Source organism: Chelonia mydas, chromosome 12 (genome assembly GCF_015237465.2).
Source record: "Chelonia mydas isolate rCheMyd1 chromosome 12, rCheMyd1.pri.v2, whole genome shotgun sequence".
NCBI lineage: Eukaryota > Metazoa > Chordata > Testudines > Cheloniidae > Chelonia > Chelonia mydas.
Window position 1 is genome coordinate 5,802,413 of NC_051252.2, and position 18,736 is coordinate 5,821,148.

Here is an 18,736-nt window from a genome sequence, read left to right on the forward strand (position 1 = left end):
GTGTTGTGTAGCATGCTCTCTTTTTATGTTCACTTGCACATTGGGTTAGGCTTCAATTTAATTTTAGAGGTGAAATATAGTCTAGGAGCACTAGCTTAAGATTCAGTTTGTTTCAAATTGATCACTGTTGGCGAAACACAAATCTTACTAAGTTAACAGACCCGTGGTTTTAAATAAAATGTGCTCATTAAATCAACGAAAACTACTTAAAAGCATTTCAGCCCTGTCAAGAGGATTAAGTAGGTTCTACATATGTTTGAACAGATATCTGAAAATGAATTGAAAAGAACAAGAAAAGTCATTGCTAATGAATTAACTCGGATGTTACTCTTTACTGTCCATTTTCCCAACAGCTGACTTATCTCAGGTGTGGCCAGAGGCAAATCAGCACTTTAGTAAAGAAATAGATGATGAGGCAAACAGCTACTTTCAGCGCATTTATAATCATCCACCACACCCCACCATGTCTGTAGATGAGGTGAGTTTCCTTCTGCAATGATCACATCACTTGTCCAGAGACTTGTTTTATGGTTGAAAGTAATTCTCTTTAAGGTCTTTAATAAATATTGAGGCAATAGCAACATTGCTTTTTGTTTGGTTGCAGTTTGAGGAAGTAAATTGAGTGCACAAATTTTCAAGGACCTGTCTGTGGTACACTGGGTAAAAACACCCAGTTGCACTTGTGCATTAAGTGCAGTTTTAAGTTCTAGCTACTGAAAATGTTAAATTGGATGGACCTAGTCATGTGAAATCCAAGCACAAGTATTCAGCATTGGTGCCAAAGCTTAAAGGGACACCGTCAACTTAAATCATATTTTTATCTGAAAAGAATGAACATATGCAATTAACATCTAAAATTACTATAAATGACAAGTGAAAAATGCTCTCTTCAGTTTTAGCTTATACACTTGACAGTACTGTGTAGTGGTTTACTTTCTCCTCCTGTCACTAGTCAATTTCCCCTTTCTTGGGTGTCTCGCACAACAGGGAGAGGAAAACACTTTATTAAATTTCTTTTTTTAAAAAGACGAAAAATATCGGAGACTCAGTGGCAAGTATAATTCTGAGGCTAAGTTCAATTTGCTTGTTGAAATAGACTATTTCAAGTTAACGATGTCCCTCTAAATATATTTGCACACTTACGGATTATTGAAAAGCACTGTTTAATGATCTCTACTTCCTGTATTTCAGAATCAAATTTAGGAGCAGTACAAAGCAATATTAGAAAAGTCTCCTTTGAAGACCATTGCAAATAAATCTGACAAATGTATAAATATAAACAGGTCTCTATCTGATAAAGGAAAAAATTAAATTATGAGCAATACCGTAGCAGGTCTAATCTACAACAGATATTCTTGGGAACCTCCCCCAGCAATTATTTCACAGTCCAAATACTGTAAAAATCTAATGCTGAATTTCCAGTTACTTCATGTGTATTGAAGGGGGAAAAATTTGAAAGTAATTACTCTGCTAAAATGACATACAAGGGATTGTCTTTAACTCAGAAGCAAGCATGTTGGAAGTATTGTTCTGACAAACTAGAATGTCTGAGGATTTGAAGAAAATTGATAAACTGTCCATTTGACCTGAGTAAAATAGGATTTTGCTCGTTTATTCCTTTTGCTGAGGCCATAGGTTTGAAGAAAAATCGCCTTTTTAAAAGCAATTTACATGCATATGAGGCTACTACTTAGTACAGTCTGACATTTTATTTGCACAGATGGGCATAATTAGTTATTGGTCAGGTGCACAATTAGTATGTAAAGTACTTGCACACTCATTCTTTACTGTGTGCTTGAAACACTCCTGTTGTGAAGCCTTGAATGTTACTTTCATAACTATTTTGAGATTCCTGGGGAAGATTTAAAACTATTATACCAATTGAAATGACTTCTTGGGATTCCATGTTTTGATCAAACTCAATCAGATTTACAACTAAAGATCTGTATAACTGCCAGTCCTACAAACTCAACCTTAGAATGAAATTCAAATGAGGGGTGTGCGACTTGTGTATTATCCCGATGATTCCGCAATCAGAATGTACTCTGAACCAAATAAAATCTAGCTTTCTTTCTCATTTCTGTTAGCTGTACTGTGCTAACAAGAGGTCTTTCTTAAAATAAAATAAGGCCTAAAGCAGACATCAGCTGGGATATGTAGAGAGCAGATCTGAGTGAGAGGTAGTGTATTTTTTAACATGGTCCCTTTTCTGACCATAATAGCACTTTTCAGTGCTTTAAAAATTAATACTTTTGGGCTGATAGTATGTACATAAAGTTAGCCCAATTTGAATATGTACAGCTGAGATGAAGCCTCATGACCTGTAAATGTAGCAGTGCTGTCAGATTGACAAACTACTTGAAAGCTTTTGCAAAAAAGATACTGACCTGAAAAATTGTAAGAAAGCTACAATACAAATAGATGAGGTTTCTAGCATCCACAGAATCTGCATAACAGCTACACTAAAAGCCAGTTGTCCCACCATTTCTTGACAAGACTTTAAATAATAAATAAATAAGTCTGAGTTTTACGTATAGATTCCTGCCCGCAGGTTTGGCAGCTTTGCACTGGGAATTGGGTTTTCCCCGTGCAGTTTACATTAGTGACTAGTTGCAGGTGCTCTTGAACCCACTGGTGTGAAAGGGCTGAGATGAAATAAGTCTCTTGGTAACAGTTTCTATTTCTTTGCAGGTGTTAGAAATGCTACAGAGGTTTAAGGACTCCAACATTAAGCGGGAACGAGAAGTGTTTAACTGTATGCTGAGGAACTTGTTTGAGGAGTACCGTTTTTTCCCCCAATACCCAGACAAAGAGCTGCACATAACAGCCTGCCTCTTTGGTGGGATAATAGAGAAAGGACTGGTTACTTACATGGCATTGGGCCTGGCCCTGCGCTATGTTCTTGAAGCCTTACGAAAGCCTTTTGCATCCAAAATGTACTATTTTGGTATTGCTGCACTAGATAGATTTAAAAATAGGTGAGTGATTTTTGTAATCTTTCAAAAAAAAAAAAATGCATGGGATATCTTATTAAACTTACGTCTGCTCTAGTCATGTGCTTAGTAGTAGCAATACAGGATTAATGGTATATGTCATAATACTTGCAAATCTCACAACTTGAACATAGTGCACCAATTCCAAGCTCTCTCACAGCCCAAGTAAGATAATCAGTTTGTGTTAAATATAGTACATATAGTCAACATGGGTTGAAACTACATTCAAACATCTCTATCTCTAAAATTCAGCTGACCATATTTTATGAAATCTAATTCAGTCAAGTGTTAAGGCTGGTGGTATATCAATACTTTAGAGACTAAGCTGGTAAAGCTTGATTCCCCTGGTTAAGAATTCTGTACATGTGCACCCTTATCATTCAAGAGTAACTTAAGTTGCTTCTTAAGTGTGAGACTGGTCAGACACTTAAGTGCTGCTATAGAACCCAAATTTTGGTCCCTGCACTGAAGTGTTAAATCCTCTCAAATGAGCCATGTTGCAGAATGTTTTACTTAACTGGCTATCTATAGGGTTACAAGAAATACCCCTGTAGTAATACAAAGAATCTCCAAACTTCACTATCTGCGTACGTTTCAGCCAGCAGATGCTTAATTTTTCTTCTTTCCACAAAGTGCCTATGAAATATTGCCAGTGAGACCACTTTCTCAGACACTTGTAGACTTTCCCAGGTATTTGGGGCAAGGAATATAGGCTGTTTGCAAATGGGGAAACTGTCCAGAAAGTCTGGCTCTATTATAAGTATCACTGGAGACACAAGGGAAAACACTTCCTTCTTATAGTTAAGAAGACTTTTCCTTAATTCAAAGGTGCCAGTGTAGCACCTTTAAATGTGTGCTCTAAAAACATGATTCTACCTGAGATGCTTCTGTCCTTATTCCGCAGTTTCTTCTTTATCACCTTATCCAGTCTTGGAATATTTCAGGCTACATTTAAGATATACAAACAGCTGTTTGTATATCTTAAATGTAGCCTGAAATATTCCAACAGCTTTTTGTTTTGTATAGCTGGATGTCTTGTTACAGCTATTAACATTCTGTAGCCTAGCAGAATAAAATGGCACTGTCAAGACTGACATAACCAATACTTCAGCAGCCTTTGTTACTTTTCTTGGTAAAATACACATACCATTATAAATGGGATTTTAAAACTTAAAGCACTAATGAAATTGATGAAACCATCTTGCATTCACAAATACACAGAATAAAATCACTGTACATACAGGGAGAGGCTTCATTGTCAGGTATAGGGGGTAGTTCTAAACATTAAACTAGAAGTATAATCAAACTGCCATTGTTGCAAACACAATTTAGCATCTAGTAAGATTGTTGCCTTGCTAAATAGTAAACTGTCTAGATGTTAAATATTTGGGAATAGATGGGTTAATAGGACTTAATAGCAGTGCAATGCAAGGGTCAAATTATTTTGCAACAAATCCTCTTACAAAAATCACTTGTGCAGCAGAGCTGGAAAGTTTAGAAGCAACTTTGATGTGTTAAGGGAGCAACATAGCCAGTAACCAGTTTGTATTGCTCTGTGGTATGTTCTTGATCAGGGCTCATGCTTTCTCTCTGACTAATGGATAGTTTTACTGTTGACAGATTGAAGGACTATCCCCAGTATTGTCAGCACTTGGCTTCTATTAGTCACTTTATACAGTTCCCTCATCACCTACAGGAGGTGAGTGTTCAAAAATGATAGAACTAATTCATTAATTTGAGAAACCATCTACTGAGTTGATTTCTGTTTGCATTAAAAATGGCCTAAACTTTCATAAGTTTTGTATGACAGTACAAGTCCATAAACACAAAATACAAACAATTTTTAATGTTTTGTGTGAGCAAATTATAGACTTGAATGCATTTTCCTTGGGTTTGGGGGAATGGCAGTAGGGGTAGGAACCAGTGCCTTCCATTTTTCTGTAAGTTTATTTGGCTTGCTTGTTTTGAAATAAGTACCTAACCTGTGTAGCCATATGGCCATCCAGGGCATATTGCCACTTAAAAAGTGATGTCATGTATTAATGTCTTAGATCTAATCCTTGCCATGAATCTTCTTTGGGTTTATATTCCTGTCTCCTTCAGAATTTTGGGCTTCCCTATGGAATAAATGCCTCTCTTCTGTGGTTAATGATCAAATTGTGTTCAGACCCGCTAAAAAGTAATCCAAACAAGGGACAGAAGAACTAGGTTCCTGGAGGTCTGATCAAAATAAAGGGAATGCACTGTAGTCCAAACAGTAAAAGCAATGTTGATTATGGGTTTGTCTCAATGATCCTTCTGTTGGGGTGGGGTGGGAGGAGGCATGTACAGAAGGTTATCCTCAGGCCACACTCTTGAATGTTTAGTTGCAGCTCAGGAAAAATAAAGGTCTGCCATGACATCAAACCTTTAGACAAAACCTTTACTCGACAAATCAGTTTCATAGCTGTCTCAAGTGATACATCTGGCATCTGTGTACTTTTTGATTGGTGCATTGTAAATATCTAGGCCCGTGGTTCTCAAACACTTGTATTGGTGACCCCTGTCACACAGCAAGCCCGTGAGTGCAACCCCCTTATACATTTAAAAACACTTTAAAAAATATTCGCCTCCAGCATTTATAATAGTGTTTTAAAGTGGGATTTGGGATGGAGGCTGACAGCTTGCGACCCCCCACATAATAACTTTGTGACCCCTGAGGGGTCACAACCCCCAGTTTGAGAACCACTGATCTAGGCAAGTGCACCACTATGGAAAGAAAATGTCTACCACTGTAGGATTCCTTCTGTGGGTGCAGAAATTTAAGGCAGACTATTGGAACTGGCTTTTTCCTTGATCACTGCATGGTTCAGGCTTCCTCTATCTTTATACTGTCATTGAAGTCTTTGGGGAAGACTTTTCTTGTCCACTCTGCATAGTAGGGCTTTTGATCACACATTCTCCTTTATATTTTTCTCACTGTGCAGGCCAGCAGTGTGGGGAATGCTGGGTGGCTGTCTGTGGACTTGGAATGGAGTCAAGCCTTGTGGCACTCGGCAGCAGCCTGTCTAGCTTGGGGATAGCATTCATGCCTCCTGAAGGCCATACCATTCAGCCCTTTACCATTAAATAAACAGGGACTGAAAAGAGGCTTCTTTGGTAGAACTTTTTTTAACAGGGAATTCATTTCTAGGTTTTGCTTACTAGATTTTTTTTAAAGTGAATTTACGAATGTTCTACATCATACAGAGATTTTAATTCTGGTTCTGGAATTACCCAGAAACTCTCCTACAAAATTGCCAGACTGCAACTTTCTGTAGAGTTCAATGCGGTGAGCTAGAGTTGGGAGGGTTCTAGTCTTAGGATGCAGTTTCATTGCTACATGTGTGGATTTCAGCGTCTCTCTTGTCTGCCTCACTCTAGTACATTGAATATGGGCAGCAATCCCGAGACCCTCCTGTGAAGATGCAGGGTTCAATCACCACCCCTGGAAGTATTGCACTTGCCCAGGCTCAGGCCCAGGCTCAGGTTCCAGCAAAAGCTCCTCTTGCTGGCCAAGTCAGCACTATAGTAACCACCTCCACCACCCCCACCACTGTGGCAAAAACCATTACAATCACGCGACCAACTGGAGTCAGCTTCAAAAAGGATGTGCCGGTAAGTTACCCATCACTTCATGGGGCTCTTATTGGGAGAAGAACAGCATTATGGAAACAGCTGGCTCTCAGTGAGTACCTAGAGGTTAACCAGTCATGAGAAGTCTTATATTTTAGGTTGTCAAGTTGTGATCCTGTTCGGATTCATATTTGTAGCTTAAAGCATTTAGTCTCTTACAAGTTTTTTTGATTGGTTGTAAGTAACTTTTTGTTCTTCACAGGGCAGCCTTTTGCCATTGAATCTTTGGCTAATTTTGCTTTTTCAGCTAGCAAATATTAAGGGGTAACATGGTTTTTCTATAGCAGGGTACCTTTTTTAAATAGTGGAACTATAGACCTAATGAATGGGGATTGGGTTGAATAGTCACACTTCATAAACACTATTTTTTCCACTCTTTAGGTCATCTTTCTCAATAGAAGATCAAAGTACTAACTTTACTATTAAACTGAACAAAAGGCCTCCTTGACCTTTTGCCTCTTAATACTGTCCCTCTTTGCAATATGTTTTTTTCTTAATTGTCATTCTCTTTCTACAGCCTTCCATTAATACAACCAACATCGATACCTTGCTAGTGGCAACGGATCAGACTGAGAGAATTGTGGAGCCCCCAGAAAATGTTCAGGAAAAAATTGCTTTCATCTTCAATAATCTGTCTCAATCAAATATGACACAGAAGGCAAGTGTGGCAGAACGTTACCTTGTTTCATTGTATTACCTGTTTCTAGCAGGAAGTAATCTGTTCTAATGTCATGGATGATGAAGGTGAACAGAAATTCTTGCAAAAACAAACCTTGTAGATCTTAATCTAACTACAACTGTATTTTGTAAAACATTAACTAATTTCCTCTCATCTCAGAGTCTTGAGTTAGTAGCCCTTCTACTGTGGGAGTAGAAGATGTATATTCCTACAGCACTGCATTGAATAACTCCCATTCCCCCCTTTTTAGGGAGACCTACTTGAAATCTCATTGCTTACATTTTTTGGTCTTTTTTTTTTTTTTTAAATAGTTTCGGGTGCAACTGATGTACAGGGGTAGGTGTCACACAGCAACATGCTTTGTTTAATAAAAAAAAATTTGATGGCAAATTCAGGGACCGCTCTAGTACTTGAAACTATTACTAACTTTTTAAAATGGACTAGATTTCAAGTAAGTCCTTCTAAAAGATATTCTTTTCATCCTGTTTTCAACAATTCTCCCAAAGACAAGAGTACCAAGATGAAATAGTAATGACCAGTGGGTGGGTGAGATTCTGTGGCCTGCGTTGTGCGGGAGGTCAGACTAGATGATCATAATGGTCCCTTCTGACCTTAGTATCTATGAATCTGTTAGTGTTTCTATATTTCACATCAAAGAAATATGTGGTATCCAGTAATCTTTGAATAGTTAACTGCTCTTGTTCAATGGTGCTGCTTCATTCTTGTCACAAAGCAATATCATTTGTCTAAACTAGAACTGTGTATTGTCACATTCTCTTCCCCTCTGGTTTCAGGGGAACACTTCCTAGTAGGTAGCTGCTATAATAATGTTTTGTACCAGTCATATAATTTTTTGGACAATACTTTGATGGCTGTTTTTGGTGTGATCTAGACAGGTGTTCACATTGCAGAAAATGCAGCCACAACGAATACCTGTTTTATGATCAGAGCTAAGGGTTGTATAGTCAGAGATTAAGCTGCTCTCCTCTTCCACTAGAGTCTCTAGGTTAGAGTTTAGGCACATGCTAACAGTAGAAACCTACTCTGGTGCAGCCACCCAGGCTCTCTGTTCTGTGTACAGACTCCTTCCTTGTCCAGGGCTGTCTTTCAGTAAGTTATACTAAATTAACCTTTCTTTAATGATCTGTACTGTAGTAAACATCCAAAATGTCACAAAAGATGGGGATACTGCACTCTAGTGCTTGAAACAGATTTAAGTTGATTCATTGGCTAAAGTAATCCTGAATGACCAAAATGGTTCTGGAATCACTTAGTCAAAACAAACACTAAAATATTTAGTAAAATTTATGATCACTACTGATCAAGTCATTTGCCCACAATCTGTTTTCATCATAATTTCTGTGATTTTTGGTTTGTGGTGGAGCCAGGTTGAGGAGCTGAAGGAAACTGTGAAAGAAGAGTTCATGCCTTGGGTTTCACAGTATCTTGTGATGAAGAGAGTCAGTATTGAGCCAAATTTTCACAGCCTGTACTCAAATTTCCTTGACACTCTTAAGAATCCAGAGTTTAACAAGATGGTTCTGAATGAAACCTACAGAAATATCAAGGTGAGTAGTATATCACTTTTCTTCTGACACTTACTTGAAGTTTTCAATAATACAGACACTGCACCGCTATCCAAATATGGTATGGAACTTCTAAATTATCCATAACTTACCAAGTAGACAAACAGGTTTTTTTCATAATGTGGGTAGGAAAAGTGCCTTGAGTACTACAAATGGCCTTTTAGATGGCCCTTTCTAAACTTTGAGTAGGTTTGGTATCTACCTGTGCTACTATTTTGGCTGAGCACTCTCCTGCAAGGCTTGGTTGACAGGGACAAAAGTTCATTATGAAGCTCTTTTGTCATAGGAGGATGGGGGAAAGATGTTTTCCTTAGCAGACTGCATACCTCCATAAGACTGAGACCTTTCAATGGTGTATTATTCTTTCTATTGACTCTGCCTGTTGGCTACTAACAATTAAAATAATGTAAAGAGACATTGATAGGGACACAATCAACTTAAAAACTGCACTTGCATCTGGAGAATTATATACCTAAAAACATACGTGAAAGATTAGAGGGGAAAATGTTTGCATTTGACAGCACTCTGTATAGGTAACTTCTGTGCTACTGTTTGAAATTAAAAAAACAAAAACAAAAAACACTCCCCCCTCCCACACACACAAAAGATTATTTCTTTAAAGGGAAAATGGGGTTATAAAACCAACTGCTTGGGAGACTCCAGGGCAGGTGTAGTATGTTCAACTGCTGTTTACTTATTTTTCTATAGACTAGTTATCTGTTTTGGTGTTAACATACATAAATCCAACAAAATTGAAAAATGCTTTTCTGAAACATTTGTATTAAATCTTTATATTAAACCATTCAGAATTTCATATAACATGGGAAGACAGTGTCCAGGTGGTCATTAGTTTAACAATCATAACTTTATAGAAAGGGGAGCAATCGCTTAATTTTATTTCATCTAGAGTAAGGTTTTTGGTTTTTTTGGACAGGACTACTAAATTCCAGAAAGCCTGGTTCAGCAGACCTGGAGTAACTGAGCTTATGTCAGGAAATAAGATATATCTATCAACATTTTTTTTTTGGCTGCTAGTTATCTATTAGAAAACCTGTTTAGTATAACAACGCTTTCGGTTTAGATAACTAGGTTTTGAATCTGACAACTGAGACTTCAGTGTGTAAACTGACTGGCTTGATAGCAGTATGTTGCCACTTTTTTTCTCTATCAGTGACTTGTTAATTTTCAACTTCTTATGGTAACATTATTGCAGTTGGGATAGACTTTAAATACTTGTGCTTGCAGACTGTAGTAAATGGCCAGCTGAAATACTGTACCTATTATTTGTACCAAGAATCGGAGTTGCAGATAGAGCCTTCTTGAATGCATATCCAGGAAAATGTTGACCAGTTAATGGATGTCTTATAGATGTCATTCGTTGTAATAAATTGAAGAAATGAAATTGTCCTGTTGGAAATGACTAGTTCATTACGTAGGATTTGTGAAGCAAAATACTAGTGCCAGTCCTTTTAAATAAGACATGCAGTGACATGATGAATCTAGGGGTGTCAGTCCTTGATCCTACAGTTTACACCATTGAAGGACTTGTCTAAATGGCAAGAGTTCTGGCTGGTTTAAAGGTGTGATTAGAAATCAACTCACTTGTACTAGTGAAAAGGTTGTGTGGATGCTCTTACTTGTTTTAAATTGGGCTCATTTTTGATTTAGCTTAAGTTGATATATGTTGAAGCTAAATTTAAACAAGACAGTCTTAAACAGAAGTAAGTACCCACACAGTGGTTTGCAGTGGTTTAACTGTAACCTTGTAAATTGGTGTAGACAACCCCCAAATTCAATGGGCAAAGCCATGCAGATACACAATATACTGGCTTACTGCTGGATAAACTTAATCTCAAGGCAATCATGTTTTTAAAAATGTCTTCAAAGTATTTCATTGTTAATCCACAAGTCATGTGCCTTAATTTTAAGGGTTTGCATGAATGATAGTGGCCATTTTTCTCAGCGAGTTCTCAAATGGAAAAGATTGTATGGAAGGTGTTAAGGCAGTAGGAAAATACTGAAGGAGCACTTAAGCAGCTTGAGGGAAGCATAGTTTGTGTACTGCTTTGTCAACAGAAGTATGAGGGAGAACATAAGAACGGCCATAGTGGGTCAGACCAAAGATCCATCTAGCCCAGTATCCTGTCTTCTGACAGTGGCCAATGCCAGTTGCTTCAGAGGGAATGAACAGAACAGGTAATCAGCAAGTGATCCATCCCCTGTCTCCCATTCTCCGCTTCTGGCAAACAGAGGCTAAGGACACTATCCCTTCAGAAGAAATCCAGCCCAGTTTTAACATAAGAAATTTTTCATTTTCCACTTGCCATTTCTACAAAACAGGAGTGAATTGGCAGTATATGTCAATTAGCACTATTCTTAAACCTGTGGATGGGATTTCTCTCCACTATAGGTTACGCTGTAGTGCAAAATAATTCCTTGGCACTCTTCTGAGCACAACTGACCACCTACCATTTGGTTGATGCTACTGTAAGCCAAGGAACAGAACTACATGTTTAAAAGGTTTTCAGAGACCAGAACTGACTCAAACTATTTGGGAAACTAACTACTTATGCTTCACTGCTGATGGTTTACATGCCGTTTTATGGGAGGTGTGCAGTGTGTTTGTAGCCATGTTTGGTCCCAGGATATGAGACACGCAAGGTGGGTGAAGTAATACCCTTTTTATTGGATAGACTTATGTTGGTGAGAGACAAGCTTTCGAGGGCTTACACAGCTTCTTCACATCTGGGAAATGTGCTTAGTGTCACAGCTAAATACGAAGTGAAACAAATTGTTAATCATAAGAAGCTAAGGCACCTTTCAAGGGACCACTCAAGGTGATGTTAACAGGCCACTTCACCTTGAGTGGTCCCTTGAAAGGTGCATTAGCTACTTACGCTAAACAGTCCTTTCCACCTTGTATTTAGTGGTGATATCTAAGGCCTGGTCTACACTGTGCACTTCGGTTGAGTTAAGGAGCCTCGCATCGACCTAAAGGCCAAAGTGTCTTCACGTAAACTTGTCTCCTCCAACAGAAGTGCCCCTCTATGCTGATTTAGTAACACCACTCCGAGTGGTGTAGAGTCACAGTTGATGTAATTTGATCAACAGTGTCAGTGTAGATACTGTGTTGCTTATGTTGACTTGTTGGCCTCCAGGAGCTGTACCACAATGCCCCACACTGACAATACAATTGATAAAGTGCTCCTTGTGAGGAAACACATCACTGACACGAGCCAAGTGTGCATACAAGCAGTCTAACTGTAGTGTCTCTATGCTGACATAAGTTAGGTCATCATAATTTTGTAGTGTAGACATGGCCCGAGTACTCTTTCCAGGCCTGAAGAGCTTTCTGTAAGCTCGAAGCTTCTCTGCAAGAGAAGTTGACCTAATAAAAATAGATATCACCTCACCCACACCCTGTCTCGCTAGATAGGAGGGATTTCTAGCTGTTTTTCAAGATACATAGGTGTGGTAGTCCTGGCATGGAGTTGTACTTTTCTGGATCTTGTCAGTTTACTTTTTTAGGCTCCTTGAAGGAGAAGAACTTATTGTAGTTCTTGTTATAGGACAGGCTAGTAGGGGGACTGTTCCTAGAAACTTGACAAACCATAGTTTCAGTGTATTCAAGTCAAAGGACTGTCTCCTTCATGGTTAAAGTGCAGCTAAATACTTCAGTGGTCTAGAACTCAAGACTTTCTAAAGTCAGTGTGTATTAAATGCTTAAATTGGCTTTGGGTGTTTATCTCATAGTTTTATGTCTAAGTTGTTCTCCTTTTTAATCATCTGTTAGGTGCTACTGACATCAGATAAAGCTGCAGCCAACTTCTCTGACCGTTCCCTTCTGAAGAACCTTGGCCACTGGCTGGGAATGATCACATTGGCTAAAAATAAACCCATCTTGCACACGGTGAGCTCCTATTTAATCTGTCCCCAAAAACCTGTTAAGCTTGACAGATTTGAAGTCAAGAAATTCAGCTAAACCCTTAGTTCTTTCCTTTTGTACAACAAGTTTGCTGAAGTACAAAAATCTGATTCTCTAGTTTAAAAGTCTTATGAACATTTTGATATCTTGTTTATCAAAGGTTCCTAAATCCATACTTTTGGGATATTTAACTTTGTCCCCATAAATACACATTAGGTACACTTTGAAATGTTTACTATCTTGTGTGCGAAGTAATTACTTCCCACAAAAAGTAGCAGCTCCATAAAATTCTAAGGTCTTGATTCAGCAAATGTCAATGCTATAATGAAGCTGTAGCCCTACAAGAAATAGGAGTGTTTATCCCACCCCCAAGTTTAATTGACATATTTTTGTGTTTTAGGATTTGGATGTGAAATCGTTACTTCTGGAGGCTTATGTTAAGGGGCAACAGGAGTTGCTTTACGTAGTGCCATTTGTTGCCAAAGTCTTAGAATCTAGTGTCAGGAGTGTGGTAAGTGAACTCAAACCTGCTAAATGAGACATAACTATTGAAGTGGCTCTCCAAACTAGCTAGCAAAATATCATATAACAAATGTAAACTAAATGTGGATTTTTTTTAACAAACGATTCATTCAAAACTAAATATCTTATGTCAGGTGATTGGGAAGGAAATGGATGGAAACAGGGTGTTCAGAGTTTAGAGATATTGTGACCTGGGAACAAAGGGAAAAGAGATCTTGTAGATGTTGCAGTTTGTTCTGGAAGGTTTCAGAGTAGCAGCTGTGTTAGTCTGTATTCGCAAAAAGAAAAGGAGGACTTGTGGCACCTTAGAGACTAACAAATTTATTTGAGCATAAGCTTTCGTGATCACTCTCATTACAGTGTGTATGGTAACATCCATTGTTTCATGTTCTCTATGTATATAAATCTCCCCACTGTATTTTCCACTGAATGCATCCGGTGAAGTGAGCTGTAGCTCACAAAAGCTTCTGCTTAAATAAATTTGTTAGTCTCTAAGGTGCCACAAGTACTCCTTTTCTTTTTGTTTTGGAAGAAAGGGTTGGTTGGAATATATGTGCATTGTTCCTCTTTGCCCACAAATGGGGAAAGTCCCAGAGCCCAGTTTTCTTCTAAATCTCATTAGCTTTGTGTCCCTTTCTCCTTCCTGGATCAGCTTTTCTGTCCTCCCCAATTCTACTTCTGCAGTGGCAGTGTTGATCTGGCAAATGAAAACCACAATGAACTGTCTCCTTTTAATGTTCCAGTTTGGAATTAACTTCCTATTAAATTTTCTTTGATGCTAAACTGAGGTTTTCCCCCAAACGTACTGCTGGGACAGAATATTGCTATACTCTACATAAACGCCATTATTGAAAAATATATCCTCGTTCTTTCACAGCCATACAAATTGCTGTTAATGTGTTTTTTGGTTTTAAAGTACACTTGTGCTGAGTTTTAATTTACACCTTTTGGAAAGGAATTGCTTTGTCTGACACACCTCTCTCCAATTCTCTGGTAGGTTTTCAGGCCTCCAAACCCCTGGACGATGGCAATCATGAACGTTTTAGCTGAGCTGCATCAAGAACATGACTTAAAAGTAAGTTGCTTTTAACATTTTTCTACACTTACTGAACATTAATGGATTTTCTTGACTGATCAGCTAAGCAAAATGTAATGCAGGAAGACTGTTGGATTTCCAGACTTCAGTCCTCAACTCCATCTTTAAAGTATTGCTTAATTTGACTGAATTTAGATAACTTATTTAGTCATGGTGCTAACTTTGGTGCTTCTAGACAGTCCCCTTGCAGAATATTGGTCTAATGCCTAGAGTCTTAAGATATGAGGGGTAAAATGGAAAACATAGAGGGGTTCCTTTATTAGTGTAACCTAAAATGATCATACTGAAATTGTTGTGCAGCTAAATCTGAAATTTGAGATTGAGGTGCTCTGCAAGAACCTTGCACTAGACATCAATGAGCTGAAACCTGGAAACCTCCTGAAAGACAAGGATCGGTTGAAAAATTTGGATGAACAGCTATCTGCTCCAAAGAAGGATGTAAAACAGCCAGAGGAGCTACCACCGATCACCACAACCAGTAAGTAATTGAAGTTTCAGCTGTATTGCAAAAATAGTCTGCTGCTTTTGAAGTTTAAAATGAGGCTTGCTAAATTACTTATAGCAGCAGGGTTTAGTGATAGTGTATATTTGGCGAGAACCCAGAATCTGGAGAAGGAATTGAGGAGAAAGCTTCTAGACATGTTTGCATGTACCAAAAACTGAACCCTTCCTCCTTTGCCAGATATCACTTAGGGGACAAATAAGGCTCCCATATTTGTCATGCTGTTTGCCAGAATGGCGCTCTCAGTTTTTTACAAGGGTACGTTGTTTAGCCTATCGCCCGATATGGAGACCAGTGGGCTGCTTTTCATCTGTTCCCTATCCTTTGACCTCTCTGAATTGGTGCTCTCCCACTGGTAGAGCACTTGGGTCATTGACATGTCATGGTGTCAAGCTGCAGCCCCAGTGAAGGATGTACCAAAAACTGTCCACATGCTTGGTGTGTGTACGCACCATGGCCTTAAACAAAAAAGCAGGATAGCGAGGATCACTTATTATTCTGCAGGATTGTTTTTAAACTCTTCATAAGTGTAATATAAGTAAGCAGTCCTGTGTAACTTACACTATCTCATAAAAGAATCTTATGTAGTGGGCTTGAATGAAAAGTGTACAATTACAAAGTCTCAGTGCTTGAACAGACAGACTGGGACATCAGTGAAGTGAGATGCCTAAACTATAGACTAAATTACTTCTTTTTTTCAAAAGAAATGAGTGGAAATGATGGTGTATATCAGGATGGTGTAAATGACCTGTAAATACTGTATGCTGGGGAGGGTGGCAAGATGCGCTTGCAGGAAAGTAGCCAAGGATTGCTATAATTGTGCATGACACGGTAAATAATGCTGTCTTTCTACAAGCTAAGGTGGAGAGATGGCGTAAGCTGTTACTGGCTTATCACCCTGCTTTTTCAGAAGCTTTGCGATTAAATGGTTAAAGCTTAATTTTTCAAATGATGTACTCGCCAAGTGTATGAGGCAAGCATAGAACTTTAGTTTCTTAATGAATTAGTTTCTAGAAAGGAAGCATCTCTAAAGAATTCTTCAACTTCTGTGTTCTACAGCTGCTTCTACAACCCCAGCTACTAACACCACTTGTACAGCATCCGTTCCTCCACAACCTCAGTACAGTTACCATGACATCAACGTCTACTCTCTGGGAGGGCTGGCTCCGCACATTACTCTAAATCCGACTGTAAGTACTAGAGCTCATTGTGGTTTGTTACAGAAAGCTTCTGTAGTCCAGAGTAGAAGATTGGCCTGCAGGGGCTTTCGCCAAAAAGCACTCTGCTTCTGAAATTGAAGGAACTAGTTATGTTGACTTACTGAAGTTAAGCACAATGTATACGGGTGGTCTGCATCTTTCATACAAGTATTTCAGTCCTCATATGTCCTGCCAGAACTGTTTCTGCACCAAGCTCCTCCTAGGAGTGGTGTCAAATTGCCTTGAAACTTTTTAGGCAAGGATCTACTAGAACCAGAATGAGACCTATCTGTACCTTCTGAGTTAAACCAAATTTGAATTGATTTTGTAGTAAGGTAAGTGCAGTTAGCATCTCTGCATCTACTGGAGTAAGTCCAATCTGTGGTAAAGAGATTCAGTCTTTTTTTTGCTTCTGAATGCCTGATTGCTCTTCAGTTCCAGGTAGCAGCAGTAACTAAGAATGCTTTTCTGTTACTAGCTAGTACAGTACAGACCCGTTTACGTGTGAATCTGCTTAATGCACGGTAGCGCCATGCCTCCCAGTGCTACCTATTTAACACGTGAGACTTGTTAACACGCAGTACAGGAACTTGCTGTGTAGCTCTAAAATTTTTGCTCACTAACTCACTGACCTAGAAATCGACAGGAAGTGTGGAGCGGAAACGTGTTGTACGTCTTTACCGATATTGTAAATGGAATGCCGCTAAGTGGCCAATTCTTCAAGCCCAAGTGACAAAATTTGGAAATTTAATGGGATGAATCATTCCAAGCCAGCAAGTGGTTTATAAATAATTTTAAAAAGCGTCATGGCATAGCACAGGTATTGATTTCTGGAGAAAACCGATGAATCAGCCGCGAACGCGTTTCCTGCTGAGTTAAAATCTATTTTACAAAATGAAGACTACCACGAAGAACAACTTTATAATTGTGATGAAACAGCTTTATTTGCAAAACTGCTACCTGATAAGACTTCAGCCTTTAATTACGAGACACAGAAAACAGCTGGATTTAAAAAGAGAAGATCGTGTGACTTTTTTTTGTAGTAATAAGATGGGCAGCCATAAGCTTGCCCTTCTTCTTGTTGGCCGCTTTCATAACCCTCGCTGCTTTAATCACCTCATAGAGCCAAACTGCCAGTAATATATGCTAACAGCAAAAATGCTTGGATGATGAGATACATTTTCGATGATTGGTTCCACAACAGCTTTGTTCCAGCTGTTCGTAAGCCTCTGTGGTCGAAGAAACTCGAAGCCAAAGCACTTTTGCTACTTCACAATTGTCCAGCCCATCCTCCAGCCGAATCACTGGTATCGAGTGATGGAAAAATTTGAGTGCTATACCTACCACTCAATGCAACATTAAAAAGTCAACCTTTAGACCAGGGCATTCTTCAGAATTTTAAAAGCAATTATTGAGGGGAGCCGATTTCGGTGATTGTGTCATGCACGTCTTCAGGCATTTCCAAATTCCTGAAACAGTTAAACATAAAATGAAGTGAGCTGTAGCTCACGAAAGCTTATGCTCAAATAAATTGGTTAGTCTAAAGTGCCACAAGTACTCCTTTTTCTTTTTGCGAATACAGACTAACACGGCTGCTACTTTGAAACCTTAAACATGAAGGAAATTTATTTAGTTAATTAAAGCTTGGGATGGAGTAAAACAAAAGTCCATTGAAAACTGCTGGATGAAGGCTCTTGGTGATGCCTTTTCTGTCAAAGATGGCTCAGACTCAGAAAACTCCAACAGTGGCACTGATTCAGAGCCAGACATTGAAGGATTTTCGGAAGAAGGCGTCCTACAAACATATACTCAGACAAGAGGATAAAGGTTAAAGATAAACTTCTTCTCTTTCAAATGATAAAAGGTTTTAGTTTGGATATGTCACCGGAAATCATTACCAAGTGGCTGGAGATGGATGAAGATTGTCCAACTTCAGAATTTCTGTCCAAGGAAGAAATATTAACAGGCTGCAAGGCTACGTCGGACCACGAAAGTAATGATGAGGATGTCGTTGAAAAGGTCAAAATTTCACCCACAGAAGCCGTTAGTGTTGTAGAAACTGTTGTAAGATTTATGGAGGAGCAAAATGCGGAAAATATTGAAATCATTCATCTGTGGCAAGTGAGACTTCATAAGAGGGAAAAATTGCGAGCCAGAAAGAGCAGAAAATAATGGCGTTTTTTTCCTGAGTGAATCATAGACACTTTTTTCAGCATGGCCCTTTTAACCCGTGGTCCGTTAACACATGGTTGCGACTGCTTGACTCCCAACATCTGTACGTAAACAGGTCTGATACTGTAGTTATGGTCTAACCTTGCTAATGTGGAAGAGGTGATACTTTTATCCACCGCCAGGTATGACTATTGCAATAGGCTATATTTATCCCACCCTTAAAGATCCTTTCAAAACTTCTGCCTCAGTAGAATACAGTCGATTAGAGTAACCACAGCTTACAGGAGTGCACAAAGCACAGGTGTGGCTAAATTTTTTTAGGTACAGTTTGATTTCCTTTAATGTAAAAGTCAGTATAGTTTAGGATTGACTGCATAAAGACCGCTTTACTACTGTTATGACAACTGA

General features: G+C 38.7%; 1 protein-coding gene and 1 non-coding gene across 27 annotated transcripts in view; both read left to right on the top strand.

Annotated features, from left to right (window-relative positions):
- Positions 1-18,736, top strand: part of CNOT1 (CCR4-NOT transcription complex subunit 1) — a 92,443-nt gene that overhangs the window by 43,093 nt on the left and 30,614 nt on the right. For 17 of the 26 annotated variants that reach the window (XM_037877832.2, XM_043526484.1, XM_037877831.2 and 14 more), the window contains 11 exons: positions 354-478; positions 2,692-2,978; positions 4,614-4,692; positions 6,396-6,629; positions 7,165-7,305; positions 8,715-8,894; positions 12,706-12,822; positions 13,238-13,348; positions 14,357-14,434; positions 14,756-14,933; positions 16,017-16,147. In XM_037877832.2, the coding sequence (XP_037733760.1) occupies positions 354-478; positions 2,692-2,978; positions 4,614-4,692; positions 6,396-6,629; positions 7,165-7,305; positions 8,715-8,894; positions 12,706-12,822; positions 13,238-13,348; positions 14,357-14,434; positions 14,756-14,933; positions 16,017-16,147 (1,661 nt within the window). The remainder of the gene's footprint in view (positions 1-353; positions 479-2,691; positions 2,979-4,613; positions 4,693-6,395; positions 6,630-7,164; positions 7,306-8,714; positions 8,895-12,705; positions 12,823-13,237; positions 13,349-14,356; positions 14,435-14,755; positions 14,934-16,016; positions 16,148-18,736) is intronic. The other 9 variants (XM_037877835.2, XM_043526477.1, XM_043526476.1 and 6 more) reach the window with 1 other exon arrangement.
- Positions 11,279-11,417, top strand: LOC114021431. Its single transcript, XR_003565989.1, has one exon. It is a non-coding gene; the product is annotated as a small nucleolar RNA SNORA46 (small nucleolar RNA).